General features: G+C 43.5%; 1 protein-coding gene across 5 annotated transcripts in view; it reads right to left on the bottom strand.

Annotated features, from left to right (window-relative positions):
* The window catches only part of Set2 (SET domain containing 2), an 86,630-nt gene that overhangs the window by 33,160 nt on the left and 30,592 nt on the right, over positions 1-22,878 (bottom strand). For all 5 annotated transcript variants that reach the window (XM_068350975.1, XM_068350977.1, XM_068350976.1 and 2 more), the window contains exons 5-9: positions 21,169-21,266; positions 15,557-15,716; positions 14,083-14,325; positions 5,890-6,086; positions 5,098-5,541 (exon numbers count right to left, since the gene is read on the bottom strand). In XM_068350975.1, coding sequence (XP_068207076.1) covers positions 5,098-5,541; positions 5,890-6,086; positions 14,083-14,325; positions 15,557-15,716; positions 21,169-21,266 — 1,142 coding nt within the window. The remainder of the gene's footprint in view (positions 1-5,097; positions 5,542-5,889; positions 6,087-14,082; positions 14,326-15,556; positions 15,717-21,168; positions 21,267-22,878) is intronic.

Below are 22,878 nucleotides of genomic sequence, written 5' to 3'. Positions count from 1 at the left end.
GGCCGAGGGCTGCGCTCGTGCCGAGCTAGGTGGCCCTTGGAGGTCAGGACTCGGCTGCCAGACCGAAGGGGGGACACTCTCCGCTGGGCGGATGGAGTCGGAACTTTCGCGGACTTATGCCTGTCAACTGGAACCTGCCATGAGGAATCCCTCCGTCGGGTGCCGCTGCTGCCAGAGGAGTATCTATCCAGGGAGTCCGTAACAGTGAACCATCACCCATTCCTTGTTGTTGGGAGATCTTGGGTGCCGACTCTCGTGGCACGACCTCGAGGGGGAGCGAGAGCGCGACAACTTCCTGCGGGCCTTCCCTTTTCGCCTCCTGAGCTTCCTCAGCGCCTCATCCTCCGAAGAGCAGGAAGGATCCTCCACCGATGAGACCGACGACTTATAGGCCCTCCTCGAAGGCCTTGCCTCCTGCGGTGATGTAGGAGGATTCCTGCGATGCTCCGTGGACGACGACGCCTGCAGAAAAACCTCTGGGAAGACGGCCGATGGGGCTGTAGGGGAGCGAGGAGGCTGTCCTGTGGGAGCCCAGGTCCCGAAGTCATCCTCCATCCTCATCGGGGACCTAAAGGGCGTCTTAGGGGAAATCCAAGCAGTGGGGTCCGACGGCGGGGAAAGCTCGTTCTCGACATCGCCCTCGGCTGCTGAACCACCTGAAATGCACGCCCAAGAGGCTGGGGAGAAATTAGTAGCATTATTACCCCACATGGGGTCATCAGAGGAGACGTGACCAGCAGGCACTAGGTCACCCTCTTCCGAAAACACTCCCGCCCCTCACTCGCCTGAAAAGACGCCACAACCCCACTGTCATGAAGATCAGACTCCTGGGGAAGGGCCGCGGGCCTCTTCCCCGCAACGGACTTACCTCGTCCCCTACTCTGGGTAGGGGAGGTTGGGAAAGAAGCTCGGACCTCCAAGGCGCTCGTCGAAGCAAGGGAGGAAGGGACGTTGGTCTTCTTAGGTGACTTCTTCGCCGCCGCCTTCTTTTTGGTGCTACAGTATACCGCACCCACTGCACCTCGTTCCACGACTCGCACGCCGGACACGTGTCGGAAGGGAAACACACGCTGCCCCGACACGATGAACACAAGGAGTGCGGGTCAACTTCTGGTTTTGAAAGGAACGCTCCACACGATTTACCGGCCAAAGGCCCAGGACAACGGCGAGGATGCTCCATGATGAAGGAGAAGCCATACGAGACACAAGCGTGCACAGAGAAAGCACAAAGGGACCACGTGGGAAGTGTGTGGGACACAAAGGGTCGGGGAGATACAAGTCACACTGGGATAAGGAGAGCGGCGAGATATCGCGACGCGACCACAGAACTTACTGGAGGTCGAGACCTGAGCAAGCATGCTCTTTGACCAGGGGTTAGCCTCAGGGCGCGTATCACTCCGCCTGAGGTTACCTCTCATAGAAAACGGGTTTAGGGTAAACTACACAAAACTCTGGTCGGATGGGAGGAGATCCCAGATACTCCTAAGATTGGTTCGAGGTAAGTACTTCGTGTTGGAACAAATAATATTTCTTGTCAATAGTACATTTACATTTGCAAATTTCACTCAAATTACAAATTATAGGAATCAAAATTTGGTGTCACAACAATGCCAATTATTAGGAGAAAATAGCTTTCTTCTTTAGTTTTCTCATAATTTATAACATCTATTAGTTCTATAATTAAGATAATTAAGCAAATCAGAAATGACTTAAGATGGAAAGGTGCCTTTCCTTACCAGAAAGCTCATGCATTTACAGACATGACCAAACCACTCTCACTCTCTCTGCTCCACTAGAATTACAGTAGCATACCATTACTTGACATATAAAGGAAAGGAAAAAAAATTCATTTAGACAGAAGAGGGAGAAAAAGAGAGCAAAATAGAAATTATTACCATAAAAGGGAAAAGCAGTTACCTCCCATACATGGACAGAAAAAGCTTGAGACATAAGTCAATAAAAGTTACTTACAAGAACAGTTTTTGAGAATAATAGAAGCACAGATGTAAAGTGGCTGGTTTAGTGTTAAAAGGCATGGTTGAATCATGCCTCAGTGGATTAATATATGTATGAGGAGAGTGAATGATAAAAAAACATAACACATGTAGTTAGAAAATGGGTCATGAATGAAGTGCAGGATAGTTAATGTATGCAAATGTCCAGTGCTGATAGGGGACAGTGAGGAGAAAACTCCAAAAGTAAACAGAAGAAAACTCAGAAAGTAAACACAAGCATAACTAAAATTACAGGGAAAATCATAACCAAGTAGACAGCAATGAATGTTGATATAGGTACATGAGAAAAAGATATGATATTTTCATAATAAAATAAATTTTTTAATATACGTACCCGCTGGTTATATAAGAATGGCTAAAGTCTCTTGACGCCCGGCAGAAAATTCAAAATCTTGCGGCTATCGCAAATATGCCAGGTGTACACTAGCGCCCTCACGGTACTACAGGTAGAACTATACCAAACCCTTCAGATCTTCCATGCCCCATGGTCTCTAGAGGGGAGGAGGGTGGCTTTTTATCTTATATAACCAGTGGGTAAGTATATTCAAAAATTTATTTTATTATGAAAATATCATTTTTAAATATAAAACTTACCCACTGGTTATATAAGAATGGCTGATTGACACCCTTGGTGGCGAGTCAGAGACAGCTACATAATTGGAAATTCACTTAAAAATTCACTTAAGAGTTACATAAACAACTTAAAGAGGTTCTCACCTGATAAGGAAGCTGACAGCAATGATACTCTGCCTCATTTTGTCTGCTATCCTTAGGAGATCCAGCGATCCACCCAGGGGTCTGACGATCTCTAGGAGCTGTCAAACGGTTCAATAACCTATAACATGACAGGACCTTAACTAATACCCTTGTTCCGGGTGCTCTCTAGGAACATAATGACCATCCGACTAAATCAAAGATTGCGGAAGATTGCCGACCAATCTTCACGTACAATCATAAAAACATATATAAAAGTTCCAAGAGAAGAACAGGGGTACTAGGAATTTAGGGAAATATAGTGGTGGATATTTCACCTACTACTGCACTCGCTGTTACGAATGATCCCAAAACGTAACCGTCCTCATAAAGAGACTGGAAACAGTATAAGTAATGCAAGGCGAATACAGGATTACCCCTTCAACAAGCTGTATGCAAAAGTCACTGAATCCCATATAAATGCAACAAAATATTAAATATTACCTTAAGAGATATAATATTTATAAATTAAAATAAACCCTCAATTCAGGAGTTCCAATAAAAGGCGAATTATCACCCTTACCCATTGGAACATCTACAATTAATATACAAACAATTTTAGTATTCCAAAAACCACCAAGTAAACAACGATACACAGATTCATGCGCGAAAAGAATGCTGCGTCGTATAAACATTAACTGAACTGTAACTTCCTTTAATCTCTGACTAAAGAAAAATACTGAAAGGACCAATTAATTGCAAAATAAAATGTTCCTTTTATTTAGTATAACTTAAAAACTTGAGTTGTAAGAAGAATGTACTATTCATAAAAATCGCTAAAAAGAGATACAGTATTGTAATATCGTAAAGATACTGGCAACTGCATAACTAAAATAAACTGAACGCTAGTTAATCTTTGAAAACAGATCGAAGATTATCTAAAGAAAACCTATTAAATGGATAAAATTTTCTCAAAATAACAATCCTTTTATTTAATTTATAACTTAATACTTCAAAAGAAAGTATTCACTTATCATTCTTTGTAAAAAAGCTAGTCAGACTTTTAGCCTACGTCATAAGGCTGTTGACGTCATCAATGGACGAGATGTTTACATCCTGCCCTTAGGCTTTCGTGAGGTTTAAAATAGGTTGAAAAACCTTCTAATTCTACCTTTTAAGTTATAAATACGTGATCAAAGATCAAATAAAACAAATAAGCGAAAGCCCAAACTCAAAAAACGTAGTACATCACCAAATAACGTTCAAATAAAGTAAGAAAACTAGAGAGAATTTCCAATAGTACAGCCAGCAATGGCAGCAGGAGAAGATATGAAGGGTTTGGTATAGTTCTACCCGTAGCACCGCGAAGGCGCTAGTGTACACCTGGCATATCTGCGATAGCAGCGAGATTTTGAATTTTCTACCGGGCGTCAAGAGACTTTAGCCATTCTTATATAACCCGCGGGTAAGTTTTATATTTAAAAGTGAATATTTTAAGGTATTTGGGAGTAAATATACTGAAGGATGTTTAGATAAGAGAAGAGGTGAGTGAAACAACTCCTAGGAGGAGACCGATAGCATTTGCCCAAACCAAGCTCTCAGCTACCTCAATCTTAGCAGATTGAGCAAAGGAATTGAAAATCTGTCCAATCATCAATTTTCATCTCATATTCATTAAGACTACTTATATATCCTAATTTACAACTACAGTTTTCCTTGTGTGAACTTTTTCATCTATCAAAAATTTTTCAATTATTTCTCGTTTTTGTCTTTAATCCTTCTACCTCTGCACCAATGCCTGAAAACATACCAATTCACTCGCGGGCACAATCCATGAATTTAAATGCATTCGCTACAATACTGTACCTACATCGTGACCTTTTTCTATTACTCATCACACTCATCAACTTGCTTGTCCATCTACTCTATACTAACAATATCCACTCATCAACTTGCTTCTCCATCTACTCTATACTAACAATATCCATCAAATATTTTCCCCTTATTCATGGTATACTTTATTCTTCTCGTCTTCTTGGGAAACCTTATTTTCCAGAACTGTGGTCTTCTGTCCACTGCACAACAAAATCTAGCAGACATTTCTTCCTAACATTTTACCTTCCCTTAGTATAATTCCCTTTTCTTCATTAGGGGTATATAGAATCAAACTAGCGTCCATAAGAAAATAGTTTCCAACAACTCTCAACTTCCACATGCTCTAAGACATACCAACTATTCCTTTTCTTCTTGCCTGTTTTTTAATTAAAATTACCTAATATAGCCATCTTTATCATTCCATCTAAATTCTAGTACATGTAATGTGTAAAGGGAACTCATAACCAGGCAAAATAGTAAAACATATTTGCCGTAATCCGCATGCAAAACTTACTTGTCTTTCTCTTTCCGATCCTTGTCTAGCCCCCTGATTTCTTCCTCCACTTCCCTCTCGTGCTCTTTCATCAACTCAATTCTCTCCTTTTTGGGTATGCGGAAGTATTCCTTCAAATCCTTCCATTGTTCTAGAAGTTTAATTGCCAATTCCACCATACTTCCATGAAGAATGAGCAGTTCTCTAGAGACAGCTTCATCCTGTGGGGTAGCTGCAGCAGCAGTATCTCCTTCCCCTGGTTCCACGGCACTTTTTTTCTCATCACTGAGGTTTGAGTCACTACTATCATCTTCTGCTAAGCATCCTTCCAAACTGGGTTTGCCCTTCAAAGCTTCTTGTTCAACATCAGCAGAGTCCATGCTAATGTCATCAACACTTGAAGAATCAATGCCAGCCGAAACAGGTTTTGAATCCATCTCACCGTCAGAGTCTTCACTTGTGTCACTTTGAAGAAAATAACAATAGCTATTATATCACACTAAGACAAAGTATCAATTTAAAATCCATTTGATGTATGTATTGATCCAACGCAAATTTTAATACATGAAAATAAATCCTAGAAAATCAAAACATCCAAACACTAAATTTTCAACAAAATCATGAAATTCCTATAAATTTCCCTGCTTTCTTAAGCTCATTGACTGGTTTTATGGAATTTGGGCCATTTTATTCTTTATAGTTCAATACCGTAAAAATTTTTCAATATACTGTATTATGAAATTTCAAATTGCACCCTTGCCTTATTAAGCACTCATTAAGAGCATACTGGTATTTACCTAAAAATAAGCTTACCTTGACTTCTTTCCAGAATCAGAATCAACATTCCCTAGCCCACATCCTACAGCTCTGGGTGGTGGAGGCGGTGGAGGAGAACCGGAGACCGGTATCTCAACTGACTGGGTGCTCCAACGTTCTACAACTCCCAGCACACGACTGTCAGTTAACTGCGTCTTATTTGTGATGGGCAAACACTCCAGCGTCTTTAATATCTAGCATAAAGAAATACAATAGATGTTAATCATGTAGTTCTAAACTAATTATGATGGTGAAATATATGTGGCCATTAGTCTATACACTACACTAACACAGCCTACCAATTAATTTTGTGTATATAGCATCTCACTAATATACTAGTTAGTCTTCATGATTATAATCTACAAATACTGCTAAATATTCCCTAACAAACAAATATTTCAAATCCCTTACATGCATACCATAATATGACAAATTCGTAGATAATTTGTATTTTTCCTAACCATACAAACCTTAGCTATTTAAATAGGGTATTACTTTCGGCGTAGCTGAAATGACGAGCCATTAGAATTTTAACGAGGGTTTACTACCCCCTCGCTAGTTAGCGAGGGGGTAAGGGAAGGGTAGCTAGTTACCCCTCCCCCCCTCACACCCCGGTGAACTAGTTCACTTTGCTTAGAGGTAGGACTTATCCCGGGGGACAGGGCTGGTGGGCAAGTTTGATTAAATAGCTAAGGTTTGTATGGTTAGGAAAAATACAAATTATCTACGAATTTGTCATTTGTTCCGTAACCGAAATACAAACCACGCTATTTAAATAGGGTGACTTAACCCTTAGGAAGGGTGGTAAGTCCCAGCCATACTGGCTTTGGCTTTTTGCCCGGGAACTCAGTATCTGAGTATGTAAAACTCAAGATATGGAGTCCCTGCACCTCGCAAGTACCTTGCTCTGTAAGGATCGCGGCCTACGTAAGCTTGTGTGTGAAGGAATGAAGTGTGACTCGTCCTAAGAAGTTGACCTGGAGTTCTTCAGATGGAATTCTAGGTTAGGACTTTCCCAATACCACCTCTTCAGGGTATGGGGGACGTGACAGTATTATCTTAATACTAGGAACACAAGGAAGCATGGTTTACCACCAGTGGTTTGAGGTCAGCTGTGCGGAGAACCCAGGATGCTGCTTTCCCCAAGAGAGGGGAGGATGAAGAAAAGAATAAGGGCCAGGCATACCTTTTCATTCATGCACTCTAAAACTGGGTAACAATGCCCTCAACCTTCTGCTACTTGTCCATTAAGGAGCCTGAGGTTTAGACCAGCTGTTGTGCAGCCACCACAGGGCCGATAGAGAATGTATCAAGCCTCCTGTAGGTCACGTCTTGCAGGTAGTGGGCTGTGAAGGTCGTTTGACACTTCCAAACCCCTGCTTGTAGAACCTGCGTCACTGAGTAGTTTCTCTTGAATGCCAGGGAGGTAGCGATGCCCGACATCATGTGCTCTAGGGCGACGTGACGGAGGAAGGTCTGGATTCAGGGAATGGTGGATGACCCTGCGAATCCATGTTGATAGTATTTTTAGTAACCCTCCTCTTCGTCCTTCCTGTGCTCACAAATAATGCTTGCACTCGAGGACAAACTGCAGCTGTTCTTTTAAGATACAACCTGACTCCTTACTGGGCACAGTAGGAGATGGTCTGGGTCATCTGTTACAGAACGGAGACTAGAAATCCAGGAGGAGTCAAACCGGGGGTCCGGCACTCCTGGATTTTGAGTCTTAGCAATAAACTCAGGGATGAACCTGAACGTTACCTCCCCCCATCCCCTTAAATGGGCGATGTCATACGAGAGACCATGAAGTTCGATGACTCGCTTGGCCGAGGCCAAAGCAAGTAGGAACACCGTCTTCCAAGTTAGGTGGCGATCAGAAGACTGGCGTAATGGTTCGAACAGGGGTCTCTTAAGAGCCCTGAGGACTTAACCACGTTCCATGGAGGAGGTCTCACTTCCGACTAAGGGCAGGTAAGTTCATAACTTAGTATGAGTAGAGAAAGTTCCAGCGAGGAGGAAATGTCCATTCCTTTTAGCCTGAAGGCAAGACTTAAGACTGAGCAATAGCCTTTCACTGCCAAGACTGAAAGGTGCATTTCTTCCGCTATTGCTGGAATAATGGCATCGAGTGGAGAGAGACCCCTTCCACGACACCAACCACAGAAGACTCTCCACTTCGCCTACGGATGACTTTCGCAGGTGTCGAGACATCTTTTCCGCAACTTGTTGCGAAAGCCTCTCTCTGTGAGGAGATGCTGGATAGTCTCCAGGCCTGAAGCCGCAGCGATGCTACGGCTTTGTGGAAGATGTTGGGGTGTGGTTGCTTGAGTAGCTCGTGTCGAGGAGGGAGTTCTCTCGGGAGTTCCGTCAGGAGCTGCAGAAGGTCCAGGAACCACTCTGTGTGATGCCATAGCGGAGCTATTAAGGTCATTGACAGGTTGACCGATATTCTGGTCTTGTTGAGCACCCTTCTCATCAGACAGAATGGGGGAAAGGCATAAACGTCGATGTTGTCCCACCGTTGTTGGAAGGCATCTTGCCAGAGTGCCTTGGGGTCTGGGACTGGAGAGCAGTACAACGGAAGCTTGAAATTCAAGGCTGTCGCGAACAGACCCACCGTCGGGGAACCCCACAAAGTCAGGACTTCGTTGGCTACTAGAGGATCCAAAGACCACTCGGTACGCACTATCTGGGATGCTCTGCTCAGACTGTCGGCGAGCACATTCCTTTTGCCCGGAATGAAGCGAGCCGATAGTGGAATCGAGTGGACTTCGGTCCATCTCAGTATCTCTACTGCAAGATGGGATAACTGCTCTGAAAAGGTACCTCCCTGCTTGTTGATGTAAGCCACTACCGTGGTGTTGTCGCTCATCACCACCACACAGTGACCCGCCAGGTACTGTCGGAACTGTTGAAGTGCCAGATAGACGGCCTTCATCTCTAGCAGGTTTATATGGAGGCACTTTTCTGATTCTGACCATAGGCCTGAGGTCCTGTGGTTCAGAACGTGGGCCCCCACCCTTCTTTTGAGGCGTCCGAGAACAGCATCAAATCTGGGGGGAGGACGAGAAGAGCCACTCCCTTTCGGAGGTTTTCGTCTGTCACCCACCATTGAAGGTCCGTCCGTTCCGCAGGACCCATAGGGACCAAAATGTCCAGGAAATCGTGACCTTGATTCCACCGCGACTTGAGCTGCCATTGCAGGGATCTCATCCTGAGGTGGCCGTTGGGAACTTAGACGGGCCAGAGAGGAAAGGTGACCGAGGAGACGTAACCACGATTGGGCTGGGAATTCTTCTCATCTGAGGAAAGGATCTGCGACCCTCCTCAGCCTTGCTATCCTGTCGTCTGATGGAAATGCTTTGTGGAGATTGATGTCCAAGATTATGCTTAGATATACCAGTCGTTGAGTTGGAAGCAGAGACGACTTCTCGAGATTTACCATGATCCCTAGATCTTGGCAAAGTCCCAGAAGCTTGTCCCAGTGTCGAAGAAGGGTTGACTCCGAGTCTGCCAGGACCAGCCAGTCGTCCAGATAACGGAGTAGACGAATGCCAATCCTGTGTGCCCACGAAGATCTCAGGGTGAACACTCTGGTGAAAACCTGAGGTGCTGTGGAGAGACCGAAACACAGCACCTTGAACTGGTAGATCTTGTTGTCTAGGCTGAATCTTAAGTACTTCCTTGAAGACGGATGGATTGGGATCTGGAAGTATGCGTACTTCAGATCCAATGTACACATGAAGTCTTGTGGTCTCACTGCAAGTCTGACCGTGTCTGCTGTCTCCATGCTGAACGGAGTTTATTTGACAAACCTGTTCAGAGCTGAGAGGTTGATGACTGGTCTCCAGCCTCCAGATGCCTTCTTTACAAGAAAGAGTCGACTAAAGAAGCCTGGGGACCCGTCGACGACCTCTTGGAGAGCATCCTTCTTTAGCATAGTCTCAACTTCTGCCCGTACGGCTAGCCCCTTTGCCGATCCCATGGCATAGTAGCTCAACGATACTGGATTTGCTGTCAGGGGAGGTAGAGATGATGTTATGAACGGGACGCGATATCCTTGACCGATTACAGAAACCGTCCAGGAATCAGCCCCGAGTTACTGCCACCCGATTGCGCAAGTTTGCAGGCATCCCCCCACTGGTGGACATGCAGGGGGATTGCCAATCCTAGCGTTTGCGGCCTCGGCCGCTCCCCCTAGGATTCTTGCCCCTCTTGTCTTTGACAGGAAAGGGCTGCTGTTTGGACACTATTGTCTTTGCTGCCGGTGCCAGTTTCGTCGTCTTGAACTGGCGAGGTTGTTGTTGAGGTGCTGGAGGTTTGTAGGGCTTCGATGTGAGAGCCCTTTGGAGGAGAGAATCCTGATTGGATTTCCTCCACCTCTCAGCTGCCTGTTCCACATCCTTGGGCTCAAACAGGCTCTTTCCAATAAGGAAAGTGTGTCTAAGCTTGCTGACTTCGACGGTTGAGACCTTCGAATGGAACCTCTCTACCACCGCATCACGTCGTTTCAAGATCGAATTGGCCAACAACTTTGAGACTTGGTGGGCCAGAAACTCAATGGTGCAGGTGCCCGAGAGAAGGAAGGTCTCCAGGGCCTTCCTAGTGCTTTCCTTGGACAGATCCTCAGATCGCAAAAGGATGCCCCATCCAGCCACGAAGTAGCCTGCATGGCACACTTCGCGACCTTCTCCTGGTTTAGGATCTCTGTCGCCGATTAAGTCATTTGCCGGCTAGAGAGTCTATCAAGAGGAACTCCCTTGGTAAGCTCTACTACAGAGTGGTGCAATGGAAAAGCTAAACAAGACTCCTCCATGATCTCAAAATACCTCCTCTGGTGGACACGAAGAGGCGGGAGGAGCTTGTTGCCAGCAGTGGAACAGCTGGAGGAGGCGAGCTCGGAGAACTGGCCCTCAACCTTGTCCCTGGCACTCTTCCCCCATTGGGACCAGGGCAGAGCCGCACTGGCCTTAGTGGATTTCTGAGTGCCAAAGACTCTGTCCAGGACCGTGTCCTTGCCCTCACGAAGAGGAATCTCAGGGTCCGGAAACTTGTTGAGATTCCTTATCAGAGTCAAGACCTGCCAGAAGGCATGTTCTGACTCTTGCTGCTCTCCCCCTGGAGAACTGGCAGCGAAGTCTTCCGTCCCCAAAGGCTCTTCTTGGAGGGGACACGTGGACATTCTCCGCGGGTCTCGTTGGCTCTGGTCGAATCCTGGAAGATTTCGGGATGGTCTTCGAGTCCTTCGGTTCCCTCCTAGGAGGGATACAGGACTCCAATAACGAAGTCTGAGGGCTCTTCTCCGCCCCAACACGGGGCGATTCTCCTGCTTGAGGTGGGGTTGCTCCCATTGGTGTCGTGGGAGAAGGTCTCAACTCGGAAGACTCCCCTGAGGACGGAAAATCCTCGTCCACAGGGGATGGAGAAAACGTCTGCAGAAGGAAGGAGCCTTCCTGACGGACTTCTTAGGAGCCGGCTTGACCCGAGGAGAAGTCACCACGACTTCTACTCCTCTCTTCCTCTTCAGTGGGGTTGGAGCTGCCCTTGGTTTGAGGCCCAAATCAGAGAAGGCAGGCTTAACAGCCTGGACGACAGCTCTGATAAGGGACTCAAACCATGCTGGATACTGACAGACGCAGTGTCAGAGACTCCCTCTGGAGGGAAGGGAATCGGGCGATCCTTTGGAGTAGAGACTACAACATGGCCTGCCTGGAAAGAAAGGGAAGAAGATGGGTACCTGGACCTATCTGAAGATCTACCCTCCTCCTGCAGGCGCGCTGGTCTGCGCTTGGGGGGGAGGGGGGGAAGATGACCTAACTGCTCGTTGCGAAACCCGGTGGGAATTGCGCTTAGGCTCGCGCGAGGGAATAATCCCAGGTACACACGCAGGCGAACGTTCGCGCACGTGTGCGTGCGCGCAGAGATGAAGGCACCGGTGCGCGCGGGCGAGTGCTGGTGAGCAGGAGAACGATGGTGCGCAGGCAAGCGATGGTGCGCAGGCGAGCGATAGCGCGCAGGAGACGGAGCGTGCGGGCGTGTAGGTGATCTACGGCGAGCAGGCTCGTGGGCGAGTGATGGGGAGTGATGGCGCGCGGAGATGGTGCGCGCGTGCATGCAGGAGATCGATGGCGGGCAGGTGCGTGGTCTGGTGAAGACAGAGGGCGCACAGAAGGACCAGCAAGCGTGGAAGTGCGAGAAGGAGACTGCTTGTGGGCACGCAGGATCTCGGAAGCCTCTGGAAGGGCGCACAGTAGGGGTTGGAACCTGTGCACGCAAAGGTGACTGCGCGCGATGGTGCGCAAGCGAAGGGCTGACGGGTGGGCGAGTCCCGAGGGCACGCAGGAGATCGCTGGCGAGAAGGCAAGGGACGACTCCTCTTTCCTGTGCCCAGATCCAGAGATCGAGGGCGCGCAGGTGCGCGTGGCAAGCTGGAGCAGGAGATCGTGGATGCGTGTAGAGCATAACAGGATCAAGGCGCGCAGCTGTGCGCTGGCGAGTAGGAGATCGCTGGTGCTCAGGTGAGCACTGACGAGCAGATCGGTGGCGACCAGGAGAGCGCTGGCTTGTCGACTCTGCAGCAGGAGCTCGCTGGCAAGTTCTCCCTGGCATAGGATGTCTCTGGGTCGTTGTCTCAGGAACATCAGGAAAAGGCGAGCGCTTGCGCGCAGGAGAGCGTGGGCGCGCAAGGGATACCTGGCACTTAGGGGACTTGCTCACATTGTGAGCAAACCCCTTTTGAACCGAAGGGACCGGTGTCCGTTGGAAAACGAGGTGCGTGGGCGACAACAGCGTGTCAGCTGCCAGGAACGGAGAAGGGACGTCAGCAGATCTGGCAGCCGAAGGAGGTCGCGAACGATCTGCAGAGAGGTCCAGTGATGCAGCTGCAACAGTCAAACCACGGTAAGGAGGATCCTCTGCGGGGGACCCTTGTGGGGAGAAGAAAGGCCTCTACGGCGAAGAGGAAGACGAGCCTTGCGTCGGATACGTCCTCTGGGGGCATAAGGAACACCATCGTCAGTCCTCCAAAGAGGAGTCTCTGTTAGTGAACTCCACCGAGGGGGAGAATCAACTGCAGGAGAGACCGTTGGACTTGGCCCCTTCCTCGGAGGATGTTCGGAGGGGGAACCAAGCCTTCAGCAACATTAGCACCCAAGGCAGAGGTTTGATCCAACTCACTGAAAGCCTCTGCCACAACAACGTCGACAATAGACAGAGGGTCAACCTCCACTACCACCGGCGACTGTTTGACAGCTGCTCCCAACTAGATAAGTTCAAACAGGGCTTCTCTGGGAGGCAAACCCTTAAGCCCCAAGGAAGCCCAAAGATGCAATAAATCATCATTAGCTACATTCATAGATAAATTCCTCCCCCGGAGGAGGAAGAGGAGCTGCCTCGCTATGGGAGGAAAATCGCTCTCCCGAACCCCGAGGTCGGTCACCAAAGGTACGGCCTACGCTACCGCTCGACGGCCTCTCGGGAGAGACCGATCGAGTGGGAGCTTCGGGCAACAAAAGAAGTGTCCTTGGAGATTTCCTTCTTCAAGGAGATCCTTGAAGGAGAAAGATCCCGCTTGGACTTCTTGTTTCTGCGCCGGGAAAACCTCTCCCACTGGGAGGTAGACCACTCCCTGCACTCACTACAAACTTTATCCTTATCACACCATTGGCCCCTGCAGAACGGACACAAGGTGTGAGGGTCCGTCTCGACCGCCGACATATATGTCCCACAAGGGCGGTCTGGTAACCCGAGGCACTTCCGCATGATAAAGAGAGGGGCCAACTTTCAAACACACAACTAAAAGAAAAAGCAAAAAAGATTAAGGCTGTCAATACACGAAGGTGAGAGCAGACACGTCTGTTCATCACCCGAGCCAAAAGCAAAGTCAACTAGTTCACCGGTGTGTGAGGGGGGAGGGGTAGCTAGCTACCCTTCCCCTACCCCCGAGGGGGTAGTAAGCCCTCGTTAAAATTCTAATGGCTCGTCATTTCAGCTACGCCGAAAGTAATACCCTACTTAAATAGCGTGGTTTGTATTTCGGTTACAAAACAACTTTAAATTATCCTGAAAAAACCTTAATCATCTTACACAAGAATTGGATTTCCTAAATTGTAGATATTAAAATCTATAATGCTTTAGAATAAAAAGAATACTAATAACACTGTTCTTTTGAGGAAGAAGGAATTCACTTACTTCAATCTTGATGGAAGCATGCTCATAAGCATAGCCTAAATCTGCCATCCAAGACCACAGAAGAGAAAGTCCATGATAATCCATAAACAACCTTTTGCAAGCTGATGTGCTACTCTGGACAAGACGAAGGAGCATGACTCTTGAATTTGAATTGTCTGCTCTGACCATAAGTCGACACAAATTAAGAATATCCTGTCGTGTTCTCAATTTCTTTGCGTTAAGTTTTTCAATCTCATCTTCAAGCTGCAATAAATAATCATCATTAACAGTTATAGGAGGAATATTGCATAAAAGAATGTTACGTCACAAAGGTATTGAATCAAAAGTTTTGGACAAAATTCATGCAACAAAGTTGAATGCACATACAAAGAACCTCTCATTATTAAGAACACTTAGTTACTTTTTTTCCTGTGCATTGTATCCCTTTCTAAAATTTGAAATTTAGGTGCTTGTATAGCTTTGCATCCTAACCTGCTTTTAAGAGTATAATACAGTATGCAACTACTATAACAGTAGCTTGTTCGAGGGTTGATATAAATTATAGGTAATTATGATAATTTGATAGGAAATCTGCGTGGATGGCATGCACAGCACATTGATGTACTGCTTGCCAGAACAAAGGAGCAATGAAATAATATTAAACAGCAAGCATCATCAGAGCATAGACTATTTGAGGAATGTGATATATATATGTAATTATGATACTTTAATACAGCAGCGACCCACAGGAATTGCTTAAGCAACACATACATGTACCGCTTAGCAGAACAGAGGAGCAATGAGATACTTTTTAATTGCGAGTCACAGCAGAGGAGACCATTCCAAGGAGGTTTGGCATTATTAAAAGGAGGAGATTAACCAGCCTAATGAGTAAAACCTGACTCTTCCAGAGCTGGCAATTTAAAGGTGACAACTTATAAGCAATTATGATACAGTGTACTTTAATTTCCACTAGTAATTGATTTAATCCATTCAAACTTCCGCCAAATAGTAAGTGATTTAAACTTTGCTCAACCCTACGAGTTAGCATTCTGCGAGTAGGCTAAAAGCTACAATAGCTTGTTAACTTGGAAGTAACACATATAACATACAGTAAGATATGCATTGACTCTACGGAGTAATTTAGATATGCATTGACTCTACTGAGTAATTTTTTCTCTATCATTTTAATCCATATAAAATACTATCAATAAATGATTGAATGTGATTTTTTTTTTTCAATATAGAAACAAGCAAATTAATCATTCCTAAACAATCAAAGCTATGACAGCCCTCTTCTATGAAAAACCTTCAACACAATTCAAAATTTTGATTTTATTACCATTTTGTGAAAACACACTACAGGCAACTCCAACAATATCATTTATCCATAGTTTCACAGCAAAAAGGCCATGCTTACTTCACAAATCACAAGAAGATATGGCTTGAATAGTAATTAAGTTAAAGTAACAAGTATACAACTGCAAAAACTTACATCAACATCTTCAACATATGACCGTTTCTCCTCTCGTTTCCTTCTGTCTCTTTCCTGTCTTCTCTCCTCCTCTTTTTCTTCTTTTGTTTTTTCATCAGGTGATTCTCCCAGCCAACCTCGGCATGTTGCAGTCCCACAATAACACTTTTGGGGTTCACGGCTGAAATCAAAATTACAGAAATTATATCAATAGTAAATCAATTGAAAAAAAAAATGATTGGAATAATTTTTTCATTAATAATCAAGAATTAACCATTGCAAAAACAATAAAAAAATGCATCAACTAAATTTACCAACACTATTAAACAAACTTCTCAACATGAACCTAAAATCTGTGCCATGTTTCAACATTCAAAAGAGAAATACATACATACATATACCATGGCACTTCCCCCAATTATGGGGGGTAGCCGACATCAACAAAGAAACAAAAACAAAAAGGGGACCTCTACTCTCTACGTTCCTCCCAGCCTAACAAGGGACTCAACCGAGTTCAGCTGGTACTGCTAGGGTATCACAGCCCACCCTCCCACATTATCCACCACAGATGAAGCTTCATAATGCTGAATCCCCTACTGCTGCTACCTCCGCGGTCATCTAAGGCACCGGAGGAAGCAGCAGGGCCTACCGGAACTGCGTCACAATCGCTCGCCATTCATTCCTATTTCTAGCACGCTCTCTTGCCTGGCTCACATCTATCTTCCTATCACCCAGAGCTTCCTTCACTCCATCCATCCACCCAAACCTTGGCCTTCCTCTAGTACTTCTCCCATCAACTCTTGCATTCATCACTTTCTTTAGCAGACATCCATTTTCCATTCTCTCAACATGGCCAAACCACCTCACACATTCATATCCACTCTAGCTGCTAACTCATTCCTTACACCCGTTCTCACTCTCACCACTTCGTTCCTAACCCTATCTACTCGAGATACACCAGCCATACTCCTTAGACACTTCATCTCAAACACATTCAATTTCTGTCTCTCCATCACTTTCATTCCCCACAACTCCGATCCATACATCACAGTTGGTACAATCAATTTCTCATATAGAACTCTCTTTACATTCATGCCCAACCCTCTATTTTTTACTACTCCCTTAACTGCCCCCAACACTTTGCAACCTTCATTCACTATCTGACGTACATCTGCTTCCACTCCACCATTTGCTGCAACAACAGACCCTAAGTACTTAAACTGATCCACCTCCTCAAGTAACTCTCCATTCAACATGACATTCAACCTTGCACCACCTTCCCTTCTCGTACATCTCATAACCTTACTCTTACCCACATTAACTCTCAACTTTCTTCTCTCACACACTTCCAAATTCTGTCACTAATCGTCAAAGCTTCTCTTCTGTGTCTGCAAGCAGTACAGCATCATCCGCAAACAACAACTGATTTACCTCCCATTCATGGTCATTCTCGTCTACCAGTTTTAATCCTCATCCAAGCACCCGAGCATTCACCTCTCTCACCACTCCATCAACATACAAGTTAAACAACCACGGCAACATCACACATCCCTGTCTCAGCCCCACTCTCACCGGAAACCAATCACTCACTTCATTTCCTATCCTAACACATGCTTTACTACCTTTGTAGAAACTTTTCACTGCTTGCAACAACCTTCCACCAACTCCATATAACCTCATCACATTCCACATTGCTTCCCTATCAACTCTATCATACGCTTTCTCCAGATCCATAAACGCAACATACACCTCCTAACCTTTTGCTAAATATTTCTCGCATATCTGCCTAACTGTAAAAATCTGATTCATCCAACCCCTACCACTTCTAAAACCACCCTGTACTTCCAAGATTGCATTCTCTGTTTTATCCTTAATCCTATTAATCATTACTCTACCATACACTTTTCCAACTACACTCAACAAACTAATACCTCTTGAATTACAACACTCATGCACATCTCCCTTGGTGTCTCCCTTACCCTTATATATTTTCTTTGTATCTTTTTTATATATTTGTTGAGGGGGATGGGACTTGAATTTCTGATTAATTTAAATTGTCTTCTGGTTGATCGGCAACATCAACAGACAAAACATCATAATTATTTGATGTCATAATTCTAGTATTTCTTATGGAAGGAGGTGAGAAAGACGGAGGTCTCTCTCTTTTACGATTAATAGGTTGCGAGTTACCAGGTTTTAGTACCTTCCCAACTATAGGTACACCTGATAACTTGGTGTCAAGTGGAATCTCCATTAAATCAGGCAAGGATATGGCCTGGGAGAGGTTAGTACTATCCTTTGTAATGGGGGACAAAGGTTTGATAGTGGTGGGCAATGTCTTTTTGTTGATACTCAATGATAAATCTTTACGAGGAGATGTTCTTGTCTTATGCAGCATTTTATCAATAGATGGTGAATTCCTTTTTCGAGAACTACCTACAGTAGTAGGTGGGTGAGATGATTCCCGAGGAACTTTTTCTCCTATTTTTAATGTCTTTGCATAAGTATTAGATTTATTTAATAATCTCTAGGCATGCCCCACGCTTACATGTTCAATAATTTATTTATTGAGGGCAGCCTCTTCTAACTTATAAAACTGGCAACTCCTATCATTAGATTTATGATTAGAGTTGCAGTTTAAGCACCTTACCTCAAGTGTACATTCCCCATGGTAAATATTGGAGCAAGTATTACAATTTTTTTCATTATTGCAAACTTTGGAAGGATTTCCAAATTTGAAGCAATTATAACATTGCAGTGGCTTCTGCTTAAAAGGTTGAACTCTGATCCTTTCGTTTTCTATGTCTATGTGGAAAGGTACATCAGCATCCTGGAAAGTAAGAACAATCATTGATGTTCCAGGTACTTTATGTACTTTCCACACTGATAGAGGACACATAGCCAATATCTCCTCTTCGGTAAAATCATATAGATCCCTATTGAAAACCACTCCCCTTCCATAGCTAAAGTTTAGATGGGGTTTGATGTCCAATTTTATATCATTTACTGTCTTCAAATTGGACAGTATAACAGACTGTGTGTATGACTTGGCCTTTATCAAGTAACTTTTCTTCCCGAAGCGAGGTATATCTACAGGTGCGATCGTACCTACCTTCCTCTGATGAAATTTGCAGATCTTGAAATAATTTTCCATACCTCCTACAGATTGAGCAAGAAGCCACATTGGTGGTTTTGGCTTTCTTTGGGATGGCATATCTGCCTCTATATCTTTATCAGCCCAGTCTACTGGTCTGTAGACATCCAGATCTTTAGGTGCCCCATCACACAGAGCACCCTTAACACTCATATTACCTACTTCAATATCAACAATATTACGGCTTGCATTAAATGCTTCCTCATAACAATTAAATGATAACCAAGATTCCCAATTATCATCTTGAAGTTTCATTCTAATTTCTTTTATTAATCCATAACACTCAAATATTTTATGTAGCACATCATAATTAGCTTCTAATGGGATTTGGGTAACATGCAGGACATTGTTTTCCTGTGTTGCCCAAATTACCCTTTTTCCGAATGTTTAAAGAAATAGTCCTTTTTAGTTCCTACACCGTCAATGGAGTTTTCTATAAATGAATTGCCAGAGGTCGTCAACAATGCCGGGGGCGAGTCAGCATATCCAGGGGAGGTGGGGTCATTCTCACAAGAATCCATCAGAATAAAGAAAAGAGAAGAGTGATTTTTTGAATAGTTTGATTTACCTGCTTGAGAACATTAAGGCATCACATGTTGGGAGGGAAATTTGCACTCTCCACTACCAGCACAGTGAGTGTATACTTCCCAGATGGTCCACTCCATACCCTACCCGAAGGATAGCATCAAAACAGATATAGAGGCACAGGTGTAAGCTGAACCCGCCTGTTAAGACTGAGACCGAGAAACTATGGAATCATCCTCCCTATATCTGCAATGACGGGCTTCCGGCCAAAAGCGTGCGCGCGCGCGCACACACACACACACACACACACAGAGAGAGAGAGAGAGAGAGAGAGAGAGAGAGAGAGAGAGAGATTAAACAAAAATGTGTTGTGTACATATGATTTTTAACAGCGTTAACGAGTTGAAAGACAGTTAAATGTAATTAAAAAAACAATATCAGCGAATCTGAATTCCTTTATTAACTAAAACAAATATTGATACAAACACACACACACACACACGGAGACACGATCGGCGAGGAGGTAGAGATGGTGACTGCGATAACATACCGTAACTTACACTACGGATATTTTAATCTAACTTAGCTTATTTATTTTTTTTTATTTTTATATTTCATATTTTTTAAATTTTTTTTCTTTTGATTTTTTATTTTCATCACTTTCAGTGACGAGTTACGGTATGTTATCGCAGTCACCATCTCTACCTCCTCCCCTACAGTCTCTCTTACTGCATAACAATTTTTGCACCTGTGTGTGTGTTTGTGCATACGCACACGAGTGTGTTTGTATCAATATTTATTTGTTTTAGTTAACAAAGGAATTCAGATTAGCTGTTATTACTTTCTTAGTTACATTTAATTGTTTTTCAACTCATTGACGCTGTTAAAAATCATATGTACTCTAAACACATTTTTGTTTACTCTCTCTCGGAAAAAAATAATAGACGTATCTAACACTATAACAGCACGCGCGCGTGCGCGCGCACACACACACACAGAGAGAGAGAGAGAGAGAGAGAGAGAGAGAGAGAGAGAGAGAGAGAGAGATTCAAACTGGGGGAGCAATTTCCCCAAGTTCGAGAGACCTCTTGCCCGTCACCAAGTTTCAGCACGGGAATAGAATGCCGTGCTGAAGCTCAATGACTTCATAAAGGCATTCTCTCATTAAGAGGGGTGAGGGTAGCTAACTACCCTCCCTAACCCCCGCTAACTAGCGGTGGGGTAGTAAATCCTCGTTAAAATTTTAATGGCTCGTCCTTTCAGCTACGCCGAAAGTAATTACCCAATTTAAATAGCGTGGTTTGTATTCCAGTTACGGAACAAATAAATATTTCCTATATAAACTAAATACTTTAACAAAACAAGAAGAGAAATTAGATAAAATAGTGTGGCTGAGTATCCCCTCAAGCAAGAGAACTCTAACCCAAGACAGTGGAAGACCATGGTACAGAGGCTATAGCACTACCCAAGACTACAGAACAATGGTTTGATTTTGGAGTGTCCTTCACCTAGAAGAGCTGCTTACCATAGCTAGAGTCTCTTCTACCCTTACCAAGAGTTAAGTAGGCAATGAACAATTACAGTACAGAAGTTAACACATTGAGTGGAGAAGAATTGTTTGGTAATCTCAAGTGTTGTCAGGTGTATGAGGACAGAGGAGAATCTGTAAAGAATAGGCCAGACTATTCGGTGAATGTGTAGGCAAAGGGAAAGAACTGTAACCAGAGAGAAGGATCCAATGTAGTTCTGTCTGGCCAGTCAAAGGACCCCATACCTCTCTAGTGTTAGTATCTCAACGGGCAGCTGGTGGCCTGGCCTGATCAAATACCTACAATTACTCCAAGACAATACTAGATAGGCCAAAAAGTGTATATCAAATGTCTTCCCATGTTATGTATACAATATAAAGTAAAGTATTCAACTAAAAGTAAAGTATTCAACTAAAAATACTTACCCATAACGTTCCAATCGGTAATCAAAATTTATTTCCTCACCAGCTTCAATCATCTTTTGAGCAAAGAAACCAACTCTGAGTTCGCCATTGACAGTCCACTGTAATAACAGCCAAAAGTTATATGTTATAAAATGATAAACAATCTAAATAAAACTTTTAAATAAACTACACAGCTCTGTATAAGCAAACTCTTACTCCCATAAATAATTACTGTATATACTCGCGTAACATGCAAGTTTTGAAGACTAATTTTAAAGCTAAATTTAAACTGGGCATCATACACGAGATATCAAATTAGCATATGCACTCTTGGGACTAGGCTACGTCGTCGATCAAATTGTATATCCATTTACTGGGCTAAAGAAAATATAGCTCTATTTGAAATAACCCAGATTTTTATTTAACTGATGTTATGCGTAACTCCATCCAATAATAAGGCCTGTAATATTTATATTTAAGTAACATTTCTATTAATAAAACCATGAAAATTATAACCCCTTCCATTGTTTACATTTGAAAGTCAATCGACACTCCTGTATGCTTTCCAAATCAGCTGATTCAGACAGACTGCCGAAGGATATTTCATATATATTACAAGAAACTATCATTACCTGATCTATTATTTTCCAAATAACATACTAATTTCAATAGTTTCCTTTGAAATACTTCTCTCATATTCTATTTACAGTTGAGTTAAATCACATAAAGAAGTTAACCAGTTTCATTCATGTTGCCGATGTACAATAGTTTATAGTTTTTTTCAGCGCTGAGGTACTTGATTACAAAGCTTAACCAATCATTTATATTGTGATACAACTAATATATATTCGCTGTTATCAGACACTTTGTAACTTTATCTCAGAAATTAAGCATTTACATTCAATTACACGATTTGCTAATTCATAGCTTCCCAATAAATTTCCATTTTGTTTCCTCCAGTTTCAGACACAGCTTTCCCCGATTCCAAACAGAATTGTGGCTATGAATATTGTTTGTTTTCTTGCCTTTTATTTATAGCTTTTTAGTTTGTATTTTACAGTACATTTTCTTAATCTTTTCTCCATAGTGAATAGTATAACGTAATAACGTTAGTCTTATCTACTTTTACTATCATACAATATCGATACACAAACAAAACAGCTGCTATTTGATTCGAGTGTTCATAACAAAACAACTGTTTTTTTTTTTGTTCGGTTGTTATTGTGGCTGTATACGTTTACGCAATGATTATAATGTTACTAACGATAATATTAACCTTGTCTTTAAATTTTTAACCCATTGAAGTAGATGATGGAATAAAGAAATGAAATAAAAAATGTTAGTCTGTGTAACTTAGTTTCTTAAAAAGTAACTCGCATGATACGCGAGATATACGATAAAATCATATTTTATGGGTGAAAATTTGGGGGTTAGCACAATAGGCGAGATCGGCTGTTACACAAGTATATACGGTACAAAGAAATTCACTTCTAATTGAGAAACAAAAAATGAGGTTCAACTCCTTGTTACTAAAGCTACGGCTCAACTACAGAAAGACTTTGTAAAAGAAAACTATAGTAAGAATTATCTATAGCAACCATACAAAAACAAATGTCATCCAGATATAAAAAATTTCACCGGTTTTCTAGATGATGGCTATAACCATTGTAAACTATGAAAATTGTAGCTGGCTTTAGATAAAAACCATTTCTCTCAATTGATTTTACTTTT

This window comes from Palaemon carinicauda, chromosome 27 (assembly GCF_036898095.1).
Source record: "Palaemon carinicauda isolate YSFRI2023 chromosome 27, ASM3689809v2, whole genome shotgun sequence".
In the NCBI taxonomy this organism is placed as follows: Eukaryota; Metazoa; Arthropoda; class Malacostraca; order Decapoda; family Palaemonidae; genus Palaemon; species Palaemon carinicauda.
This window is presented reverse-complemented; position numbering and strand designations above follow the sequence as displayed.